This window comes from Danio aesculapii, chromosome 4, assembly GCF_903798145.1.
Source record: "Danio aesculapii chromosome 4, fDanAes4.1, whole genome shotgun sequence".
In the NCBI taxonomy this organism is placed as follows: domain Eukaryota; kingdom Metazoa; phylum Chordata; class Actinopteri; order Cypriniformes; family Danionidae; genus Danio; species Danio aesculapii.
This window is the reverse complement of record NC_079438.1, coordinates 59,956,353-59,968,852: the sequence shown is the minus strand read 5'-3', so window position 1 is coordinate 59,968,852 and position 12,500 is coordinate 59,956,353. Positions and strand designations below refer to the sequence as shown.

The window sequence follows — 12,500 nt, the reverse complement described above, 5'->3', positions numbered from 1 at the left end:
GAACATCCCACTCCAGCTGACTGTGGTGAATCATGGGACAGTGCCCACACACACACACACACACACGCACACAAACACACGTGTTTTGATGTGAGTGTAACATTAGCGGATCATGACTCATTAAACTGCACTGATTAAACCACTCATTGGCAAATGTGTGTGTTGTGTGCGCGAGTGTGTGCATCAGTGTTTCTTTGTGCAGTTTTGTGCGTCTTCCTTTGTACGGGGTGTGTTTGTATGTGTGTGTCTGTTTACAAGTGTGTGTGTGTGTGTGTGTGTGTCTGTGTTGTGCTTGGTGTGGTTCTTTGTGTGTGTGTGGTAGTGTATCTGTGTGTGTGTCTGTATGCAAGTGTATGTGTGTGTGTATACATGTGTATCATATATCTTCCTTTGTGGTTCATGTGTAAGTGTGTTTGTATATATGTGTGTGTGTGTGTGTGTGTGTGTGCAGCTGTTGTGCCAAAAGTGTTAATCCTCAGACTGTTAAATATAGAAGGCAGGATTGTGAGCCACAGAAAGTGACAGTGTGTGTGTGTGTGTGTGTGCGTGTGTGTGTGTGTGTGTGTGTGCAGGGCGTGTTCATGACGGACGCCTCTACACAGGTCTGTGTAACTTTAATCGCCGCTGGGAGCATCTCTCACTGGCGCAGAAGAAGGGCATCAACCACCGCTATCAGCTCGGCTGCAGCTGCAGGGTGAGACGCCTTCATTCCCATAATGCACCACACACACACACACACATAATGCATCACTGCAGAGCTACACACAAACATACACTGCACCACCTTCATCTTCATCATCACCATTACTGTAAAATACAGCCTCACATCTGCATATGGATAACAGAGGGCCATTTTTAATCCATGTATTAGTAATTAATTTATTCATAATTTCATTTAATTATTGAGTACATTTTTGAATATTAATTCAGCTGCCCGTGTTTAATTAACAACACTTTTATTGTAAATTGTGTCACAATTATGAATTTTTCCAATTGTGATTATTCAGTTTAGCCAAAATTATTATATTATTATATTATTCATTCATTCATTTTCTTTTCAGCTAGTCGCTTTATTAATAAGGGGTTACCACAGCGGAATGAACCACCAACTTATCCAGCATATGTTTTACACAGCGTATGCCCTTCCAGCTGCAATCCAGTACTGGGAAACATCCATACACACTCATTCACACTCATACACTATGGACAATTTAGCCAACCTGATTCCCTATAGTTCATGTGTTTGGACTGTGGGGGAAACCAGAGCACCCAGAGGTTACTCGAACCAGCGACCTTCTTGCTGTAAGGCGAACGTGCTTCCCACTGCGCCACCGTGCTGCCCTATAATATATTTAATCATATATTATATTATCAAATTGGCAACACTGTGTCTCAATGGTTAGCACTGTGGCCTCACAGCAAGAGGGTCTCTGGTTTGAGTCTCGGCAGGGTCAGTGTGTGTTTCTGTGTGGAGTTTGCATGTTCTCCCCGTGGTTTCCCCCACAGTCCAAACACATGCGCTATAGGGAGTCGGGTAGTCTAAATTGTCCGTAGTGAATGTGTGTGAATGCGTGTTTATGGGTGTTTCCCAGTACTGGGTTGCAGCTGGATGGGCATCCGCTGCGTAAAACATATGCTGGAATAGTTGGTGGTTCATTCCGCTGTGGCGACCCCTGATAAATAAAGAGACTAAGCTAAAAAGAAAGAGAATGAATGAATATTATCCAATGTGCAAGTGTTAGGCGAGCCATACTGCCAACTTGTCTTTATTTTGCATGATTTAATTGAAGGTAATGTTATTTCCCTGAAACTGTCAGATTTTATTTTATCTTGACCAGTTTTTGGTGAAATTATGTTTCTTACACAATTAAACATATACTCAAAGCTGTCAGTGATGACCCTGTGCACCACAGCTCAAGCAGACAGTCAGAGATTCAAATAAAGTCCAGAAGAGCTTAAATGAGGAAGAAGAAATCAAAGCGCATTGACTCTACACTCCTGCAGATGTTCACTTCAGTAGAAATAAATCCAGCTCAGGCTTTCACACACATGAACAGCTTTAAACATCCGGTCCTCAATAACACCGAGACTCAGAGAAACGTCAGAGATGATCGCTGTAAAGCTCAGACATGCGGCTTCCAGACACTCTCAGAGGTGAAAAACACTTCTCTGATCAATGAATCGCATTCATGAACACCTGCACTGACACACACTGAAGGAGACGCTTCCCTACACCTGCTGACACACACACACACACACACACACAGAACACACACACACAGAACACTACACACATAAAGCATTAATATTGATTTTCTGTCCGATCTGTTTAGAACGAATCATTTGAGTCAGCTTCATTTCGAAATGAATCAGCTGTTTTGAATGGATTGAGTGAATGAATGAAAGACATATGAATGAATCATTTAAGGAACGATTCATTGATCCATTTATAAAGACAGCCATTTGCTTCTTTTCTAAACGAATCAGCAGTTTTGAATGAACCAATTGAATGACTCCTGAGTGAATCGGTTTCCTGAATGAATCATTTCACCAACTGATTCAATGAGCCATTCACAAAAGACAGGGCTTCTTTTCTAAAGGCTTCTTTTCTATATAAATAAAGCTGTTTTGAATCAGTCAACTGTATGAATTATTTCTGAATGAATCTGTTTCTGAATCAATTACTTGAGCATCTCATTCAATGATTCAGTCACATACGGCTGTTCTAAATGAATCGGCTGTTTTAAATGAATTGATTGAATGAATGACTCCCCAATGAATCTGTATTTACCATTTGAGCAATTGAGTCAATGATCCATTCATAAAATCATTCACTTGCTTCTTTTTTAAATGAATCAGTTGTTTTTAATGAATCAACTGAATGAACTAATCCTGAATGAAGCCTTCTCACTTGACTCCTTGATTCAGAACGAATCATTTGAGTAATCAATTTAATGATCTATTCATGCTTCTTTTCTAAATGAATTAGCTGTTTTGAATGAATCGATTGAATGAATGACTCGTCAGTGAATCTGTTTCTGAATGAATCATTTAAGAAATTGATTCATGAATCCATTTATAGTCAGTCATATTCTTCTGGTCTAAATAAATCAGCAGTTTTGAATGAATCACTCCTGGATGAATCTGTTCCTGAATTAATTAGAGTATTGAATCAATAATTTAGTCACTTGCTGCTTTTCTAAATGAATTAGCTGTTTTGAATGAATCAATTGAATGAACAACTCCTGAATGAATTGGTTTCTGAATGAATCAGTTAAGCATCTGATTCAAACATCCATTCATGCTTCTTTTCTAAATGAATCAGCTGTTTTGAATGAATCAATTGAATCAATCTGAGGGTTTTAATGTATACGTGTGTGTGTGTGTGTGTGCATGCAGATCAAGCCGTGCCACACGCTGCCGTGTTTCGTGACATCTAAGAGTGAGTGTCTGTGGACGGATATGCTCTCTCATTTCGGCTACCCGGGCTACCAGTCGCGCCACTACGCCTGCATCCAGCAGAAAGAGGGCTACTGCAGCTGGTACAGAGGGATGAGCGGACGCGACAAGATCACCATCAACACCACTGACCCCTGATCACACACACACACACACCGGCAGTAATCCGTCCAGTCCTGCTTCTACAACATCCCTGTGTTTTACCTGCCAGATTGATCTATTTATGAGCGTCTGCGTTCAGATTCTGGACACGTTCTGTCCTTCTTGCCGTTTATGATATATAAGCTATCAAATGGTGATTTTTAGTATTTTTTTATTACTTTATTAAAAGAAACTGTAGATGTATATCATCATCTTTGTATCAACAACTGTGCTGATGGAGAAAGAGAAGAGAGATCTTAAAAAATAAACACACACAAGAACATTTCTATCAGACTTTACAGAATAAAAGTCACGTATGGTCACAGTTTTAGATCATTTGTCAGATAAAACAGTGCTATATTTAATGTTTATAAACGTGCATCAAATTATTTATATTGAAAATTAATACATTTAAGGTAAAAATACATTTAAGTTAACTACACGAGCTATTTCAACTTAAAGGGGCAGTTCACTCAAAACTGAAAATGTACTCATTTACTCACTCAAGTGTTTAGAAACTTATGGGTTTGTTTCTTATTTTATATTTATATTTTAACAAGATATTCTGAAATATATTCTGCCTTTTTATATAATAATACTGTGGAAGTCAATGGCTCCTTTTTTTGGGGGGTGTACTGTCCCTTTAAATCAATTAAACTGACTTAAAACATCCAGTTTAAATTGTTTACTTTATTTTAGCCTAAATATCCCTTTAATATAAAACATAACTTATTGATCATATTATTTATTTACAGTGTAATAAACTGCATTTATTCTAAACATCAAGCCTTAAAATGAAACTTTAACTAGGATTTTGGCTATAAGTGCATTCAGATTTGGCGTGGTGACTTTTATTCTGTAAAGTGTGGTGGATGTACAGATCCTGGCGGTACTGAATATGAATCAAACACATAAAGGTGCATCGATATTGAACAGCTAGAGTAATCTTCTGTACCACTAAACTTGTGTTCATTTCGTCAGATTTTCTGCTCCATTCCTCTGTCAGAGGCTGAGATGTGATCTAGCGGCTGGAGACTAGTTAACTGAGGAGTAGTTAACTGAGGACTAGTCAACAGAACACTAGTCAACTGGAGACTAGTTACCTTTAACTGAGGACTAGCCAACACACCACTAGTTAACTGGAGTTAACTAATGTTCTGTTGACTAGTCCTCAGTTGACTAACTGGTTACCTTTAACTGAGGACTAGTCAACAGAACATTAGTTAACTGAGCGCTAGTCAACAGAAGAGTTACCTTTAACTGAGGACTAGTCAACTGGAGACTAGTTGCCTTTAACTAAGGACTAGTCAACAAAAGACTAGTCAACTGAAGACTAGTTACCTTTAACTGAGGACTAGTCAACACTACACCAGTTAACTGGAGACTGGTTACCTTTAACTGAGGACAAGTCAACACTAGTAAACACTAGTTAACTGAGCACTAGTCAACAGAAGAGTTACCTTTAACTGAGGAATAGTCAACTGAAGACTAGTTAATGAGGACTAGTCAACAGAAGACTAATCAACTGGAGACTAGTTGCCTTTAACTGAGGACAAAAGACTAGTCAACTGAAGACCTTTAACTGAGGACTAGATAACAGAAGACTGGTTAACTAAGGACTAGTCAACTGAAGACTAGTTACTTTTAACTGAGGACTAGTCATCAGAAGATGAGTTAACTGAGGACTAGTCAACAGAAGATGAGTTTACTGAGGACTAGTCAACAGAAGACTAATCAACTGGAGACTAGTTGCCTTTAACTGAGGACAAAAGACTAGTCAACTGAAGACTAGTTACCTTTAACTGAGGACTAGACAACAGAGACTAGTTATCTTTAACTGAGGACTAGTCAACAGAGACTAGTTATCTTTAACTGAGGACTAGTCAACAGAAGATGAGTTTACTGAGGACTAGTCAACAGAAGACTAATCAACTGGAGACTAGTTGCCTTTAACTGAGGACAAAAGACTAGTCAACTGAAGACCTTTAACTGAGGACTAGACAACAGAGACTAGTTATCTTTAACTGAGGACTAGTCAACAGAGACTAGTTATCTTTAACTGAGGACTAGTCAACAGAAGCCTGGTTAACTAAGGACTAGTCAACAGAAGCCTGGTTAACTAAGGACTAGTCAACTGAAGACTAGTTACCTTTAACTGAGGACTAGACAACAGAGACTAGTTATCTTTAACTGAGGACTAGTCAACAGAAGCCTGGTTAACTAAGGACTAGTCAACAGAAGCCTGGTTAACTAAGGACTAGTCAACAGAGACTAGTTATCTTTAACTGAGGACTAGTCAACAAAAAACTAGTTATCTTTAACAGAGGACTAGTGAACAGAAGACTAGTTAACTGAGGACTAGTCAACAGAAGACTAGTTAACTGAGGACTAGTCAACAGAAGACTAGTCAACAGAGACTAGTTATCTTTAACTGAGGACTAGTTACCTGCTGGTTAAGCTGGTCAGTCTCAGCCTCTGACTGGTGTTTTATAACATGTAAATATTCTGTCTGTAACACAAACATCCTGATCACATTCATCCAATGAACAGAGAGAGAGAGAATGTGTGTGTGTGTGTGTGTGTGCGTGTCAGAGAGAGAAAGTGTGTGTTGGTTCTGGAGAACACAATTGTATAATGAGTATATAATAAGCGTATATAAGGTATACAAATTTGTACTGTATAAATGCATTATGCCTATGGAGAGTGCTTATAAACTGCATATATGAGCGTGTGTGTGTGTGTGTGTGTGTGTGTGTGTGTGTGTGTGTCAGAAACAGAGAGAGAGTTGATCATGTCTCAGTTAGGAGCTTTGGGAAATGTTTGATTTTTAATTTCTGTTTTATATTTTTATAATAAACTGTTGTGAAAATGCCCCTGACTCTGTTATTACTCTGAGCACTAGATAGTCAACAGGACTAGTTAGTGTGTGGACTAGTTAGTGACTCACCATCTGTGTGTGGTTTGGGAAGAAGGTTTGCTCGTTGAGTGGAAACTTCTCCGGGCCGAGAGTCTGATAGAGCTTGATCATGTGAGAAAACTGAAGAGAGAACACACACACACACACACACACACACACACACACACACACATCAGTAATACAGAGTAATACAGAGTGTGTGTGTGTGTGTTTATTTTATACACTGGTTTCACACTATATTCTAAATTTTAAAGCTAAACATGCAGATTTAATTGAGTTAACTATAAATAACGTCAGAAAAATGTGTGTGTGTGTGTGCGTGTGTGTGTGTGCGTGTGCGTGTGCGTGTGTGTTTAGAGGCAATGGATAAAGCAGGATTCCTGGCCTTTAAACAGAGCTGAGGGAGGATTGAGTGTTGTACTCACAGCAGACTAAACTACTCATGAAGAAGACAAAACACACGGCGTTATCTCTCACACACACACACACACACACACACACACCGTCACATGATCGTGCAGAAACACTGAGCACATTCATAAGCTCAGAGGCTGATCATAAGCCTGACGTTATGCATTATAAAGGTGATCTTGTGCTTTAAATGCATTGGTGGAGTTCTTGTTCACTATTATTGATGAATGATGTTAAATCGGTCGTGTGTTATTGTGTTCCGCTTTCTAGAGCTGCAACAGGGAATTGAGCTGCAGTAATGAATGAGAGTGTCTGAGAGATCATCAGCTGCAGTACAAGCCATACTTTACATTTACTCATCATCTAGTGTGTGTGTGTGTGTGTTTGTGTGTGTGTGTGTGTGTGTGTGTGTGTGTGTGTGTGTGTTTATCTGACAATAACAGCACACTGGATTATTACGCTCATCAGCCAATCAGAGTCCGGCATTCAAACACAACATCAAATGACTGAAAACATTGATAAATTATTTATTATTATTATTATTAATAAACAGCTGTGGGTTTGATGTGTGTGTGTGTGTGTGTGTGTGTATGTTTTCTCTATAATGATGGTGTGTGTGTGTGTGTGTGTGTGTGTGTGTGTTTTCTCTGTGTTACTGATGTGTGTGTTTGTTTGTTTTCTCTAATAATGGTGTGTGTGTGTGTGTGTGTGTATGTTTTCTCTATAATAATGGTGTGTGTGTGTGTGTGTGTGTGTGTGTGTGTGTGTGCGTGTGTGTGTTTTCTCTGTGTTACCAATTTCTCTGTATTATTGATATGTCTGTGTTTTGAGTGTGTGTGTGTGTGTGTGAGACGCACCACCCAGGGTTTGCTGCAGAAGTTGTATATGGAGAAGAGTGTGTTGACGCTGGGGATGGAGCCGTAATGGAGGCCGATCACCAGATTCCGGAAGTCCTCACCGGGGGTCATACTGTACGCATGCTGGCGGACCAGCACAAAATCTGGCTTCACAGACCTGCACACACACACACACACACACACACACACACACACACACACACACGTCAGCAAACCACTACAACACATGCAGAGCAGCAGACGAATGAACAACAGCTGCACACACACATCTGTCTCACACACACACATACACATCTGTCACTGAGAGCACATGTGTGGAGAAACTGAGACAGAAGATACACACTCACACACACACAGTGAATGAATGCACAGAAAAAAAAACAGTCTGGACTGACTGGATCTGCTTTAGGAATGTGCCGGAAACACACACACACACACACCTGACCACTTTAGTTCCTCCTCGAGTGACCTGAATGTCCACTGTACAGCCGGAGTTCACACACGACACCAGATTGATCTCCGAGAACTCTGCCTGAAACACACACACACACACACACACACACACACACACACACACACACACACACACACACACACACACACACACAGTTAAACAAAAAAGTATATAAAAGTAATAGCTCCGGCCCCAAACTCACAACATCTGTCAGTCAAAATGACAACCCCGCCCCCAAAGCCATGCCATTGGCCAATCAAATGAATAGCCCCGCCCAAACTCATCCTACTGCTCAGCTGTTAAAATAAACTCCTCCTATGTTTATTTATTTTCCTCATACTGTATATTTTACTCCTTTATTTAAAAGCTTTGGGGGCGGTACGGTGTCTCAGTGGTTAGCACTGTGGCCAGTTCATTCCGCTGTGGAGACCTCTGAATAATAAAGGGACTAAGCCGAAAAGAAAATGAATGAATGAAAGTTCTTAACAGACTGACTGAAACATCAATCCCAGATTTCTATTAATATAACAATAATAGTCTGATCATTATTCTGATGATATTTAAATATTATTTCATGTAAATCAGAGACAATATTTGCCGGAGTATTGTTATATATACACAAACATGTAAAGATAATAAACATCAAACACAGATTTATTCCAAACACTTATTAAATATAAATAAATATAAATAAATCTCTGCTCAGTTGTGTCAGGCTGGTCAAATTATACATTTCTTTGTTAATAAATGCAGTTATTATTATTATTATTATTATTATTATTATTATTATTATTATTATTATTATTATTACTACTACTACAAATATAACAATCTGTTTTCAAAGTGAATATATATGGAGTCAATCTAGTGCCATATATACACTTGCAAACAAAAAATAAATTATTGAGCAAAAATAAATAAATAAATAAATGCATATCTCCAAAATAAATAAATAATAATAATAAATAAATAAATAAATAAATGCATATCTCCAAAATAAATAAATAATAATAATAAATAAATAAATAAATGCATATCTCCAAAATAAATAAATAATAATAATAAATAAATAAATAAATAAATAAATGCATATCTCCAAAATAAATAAATAATAATAATAAATAAATAAATAAATAAATGCATATCTCCAAAATAAATAAATAATAATAATAAATAAATAAATAAATGCATATCTCCAAAATAAATAAATAATAATAATAAATAAATAAATAAATAAATGCATATCTCCAAAATAAATAAATAAATAATAATAAATAAATATCTCCAAAATAAATAATAATAATAAATAAATAAAAAATAAATATAAATAAATAAATAAATGCATATCTCCAAAATAAATAAATAATAATAATAAATAAATAAATGCATATCTCCAAAATAAATAAATAATAATAATAAATAAATAAATATAAATAAATAAATAAATGCATATCTCCAAAATAAATAAATAATAATAATAAATAAATAAATAAATAAATGCATATCTCCAAAATAAATAAATAATAATAATAAATAAATAAATATAAATAAATAAATAAATGCATATCTCCAAAATAAATAAAAAATAAATATAAATAAATAAATAAATGCATATCTCCAAAATAAATAATAATAATAATAATAAATAAATATCTCCAAAATAAATAATAATAATAATAATAAATAAATATCTCCAAAATAAATAATAATAATAAATAAATAAATAATAATAATAATAATAATAAATAAATAAATATCTCCTAAATAAATAATAATAATAATAATAACAACAAATAAATAAATAAATAAATGCATATCTCCAAAATAAATAATAATAATAATAAATAAATAAATAAATGAGATAAAAAAAGTAAAATTGGTAACAAAAATAAAGAATTGCAAAGGGAAAATTAAGTTTGGAGAATTAAAAGTGAAATTTACTAATAAAAAAAGAACTACAAAAAAAATTAAGCAGTGCAAAAAAGAAACAAAAATATTTGCAATAAACTATATATATATATATGCAAAACATTTTATAGCATTGCCTCATTTTGATTTGCATTTTAGGCAACAGTGAGTTTGCGATGCTGTTTTCACTTTGCACGTTTCTGCGTGTTTCACTATGTGACCCTGATTTGATAAGGGGGCGGAGTCAAGGAACTTGAGCGTTTGGGTCCCCTTGTCAAATCAGGACCACAAAGTGAAACACGCAGAAACGTGCAAAGTGAAAACAGCATCGCAAACCCACTGTTGCCTAAAACGCTCATCAAAATGAGCATTACAATATCTCGTTTTTTTATGGCAAATATTTTAGCTTTTTTTGCACTGTTTGGTTATTATTTGCAGTTTTTGTTTGTAAATTTCACCTTTATATCTCAAAGGTTAATTTTTGGAGATTTGCATTTATTCATTTATTTTTTTGCTCAATACTTTATTTTTTGTATGCAAAGCTTTCTTTTATTTTGCAGGAATATATGGCCCTAGATTGACTCCATAATATATAGTAAATAATCATGTTTTTCAGTGGTGTAAAGCTGTATTTCCAGCATCGTCTCTGCAGTTTTCAGTGTTCACGACCCTTCAGAAATCACTGTAACATGAGGAGCAATCATTCCTGCTTCATATTTCTGTCAGAACATTATAGACGCATTTAATAACTCTTAGCTGATGTATTTACTGCATCCTTTCAGAAGAAAAGTATTCATTTATTTTGAAAAGTGTGTTTATACAGAGTAATCCATGAGTCTATCCAGGACTGAAGCATACACACACACACACACACACACACACACACACACACTGATGAATGTCAAACAGCAGCTCCTCTGGCTTGCACTCGAGGACACACACATAAGTCACTCTGATTGGCCGGCTGGAACGGAGACAAGCCATTGGCTGAGAGTTCGGGAGGCGCGCCATATTCAGGTTGCCATGGAAACGCCTTCATTCTTGCGCTGGGAAAGAAAAACAGGAGAAAGTCCAAGAGAGCGGCGCTGTGCCTGTGCGCTTCAGCTCCTCCTGCTCTCAGCTCTGAGAACTACATTACCCATGATGCTGTGCAGAACACCCGCCAATCAGAGAGTCACAGTGAGGAAAGCACATCAAAGGGAAAAATAGCCCCGCCCACTTCCATAAAAGGAGCATCGATGATGTCATCCTGAGAATGTTTTTTTAGCATGTGACACTGATGATCAAAGCTCAGAGACCTCTCTGAACAGCAGTGTGTGTTGATGTCCGTCCACACACACACACACACCCTCTCTGCTGTCCAAATGCGCGTCTCATCATGATCCATCTGGAACGCTGGCAGGTATTTTTGGAGCTGAAGTTAATGGATGTCATTAGGGTGAGGAATGCAAGGTGCCTTTCACACCATCACATGACCAGAGCTCATAAACACACACACACACACACACACACACACACACACACACAGCGCTGTACAAATGCTGATGTTTACAACTGTAACTGTGTGCTTCCCACTCAGCGTCTAGACATATGATAGCATCTGTACATCTGTAAACCATTGACTGTGTGTGTGTGTGTGTGTGTGTGAAAGAGAGTGTGTGTTGTAGTATATGTTGAAGTGTGTGGGATAGAGTGTGTTTTAGTGTGTCTGTGTCTGTGTGTTGTGTGTGTGTGTGTGTGTGTGTGTTGTGTCTTACCTGCTCCACCCGGATCTCATATTCTCCATTCAGCTTCCTCCCTCTGAAGTGCTTCGCCCTGAGAAATACACACACACACACACACACACACACAGAGGTGAAAAAACAGCGTCAGCTCAAGGACACACACACACACACACACACTCTCTCTGAAGAACAAACCATAGAGTCAGTTCTGTGAGGAGTTTGCATGTTCTCCCCGTGTTGGTGTGGGTTTCCTCCGGGTGCTCCGGTTTCCCCCACAGAGAGTGTGTGTGTGTGTGAATGAGTGTGTATGGGTGTTTCCCAGTACTGGGTTGCAGCTGGAAGGGCATCCGCTGTGTAAAACATATGCTGGAATAGTTGACAGTTCATTCCGCCGTGGTGACCCCTGATAAATAAGGGAATAAGCTGAAGGAAGATGAATGAACAAAGCCCTGCAGGTATACACATCAGGACTGTGTGTGTGTGATTGTAAGAGAGATTATGTGTTTGCATTTATATGTATGATTGTGTGTGTGTGTGTGTTTGTGTGTCTATAAGTGTATGTGAGAAATTGTGTGTTTGTGTGATTGCATTTGTGTGTGTTTGTTTGTATGTCTGTGTGTGTGTGTGTG

General features: G+C 37.3%; 2 protein-coding genes across 2 annotated transcripts in view; one reads left to right on the top strand and one right to left on the bottom strand.

Moving 5' to 3' along the window:
• Positions 1 to 6,471, top strand: part of LOC130223465 (metalloproteinase inhibitor 3) — a 15,977-nt gene extending 9,506 nt beyond the window's left edge. Inside the window, exons 4-5 of the mRNA XM_056456305.1 lie at positions 573 to 694; positions 3,400 to 6,471. Coding sequence (XP_056312280.1) covers positions 573 to 694; positions 3,400 to 3,597 — 320 coding nt within the window. The 3' untranslated portion in view covers positions 3,598 to 6,471. The remainder of the gene's footprint in view (positions 1 to 572; positions 695 to 3,399) is intronic.
• Positions 1 to 12,500, bottom strand: part of syn3 (synapsin III) — a 52,342-nt gene that overhangs the window by 31,804 nt on the left and 8,038 nt on the right. Inside the window, exons 3-6 of the mRNA XM_056456304.1 lie at positions 11,905 to 11,962; positions 8,226 to 8,317; positions 7,786 to 7,942; positions 6,548 to 6,637 (exon numbers count right to left, since the gene is read on the bottom strand). Of these exons, the coding sequence (XP_056312279.1) occupies positions 6,548 to 6,637; positions 7,786 to 7,942; positions 8,226 to 8,317; positions 11,905 to 11,962 (397 nt within the window). The remainder of the gene's footprint in view (positions 1 to 6,547; positions 6,638 to 7,785; positions 7,943 to 8,225; positions 8,318 to 11,904; positions 11,963 to 12,500) is intronic.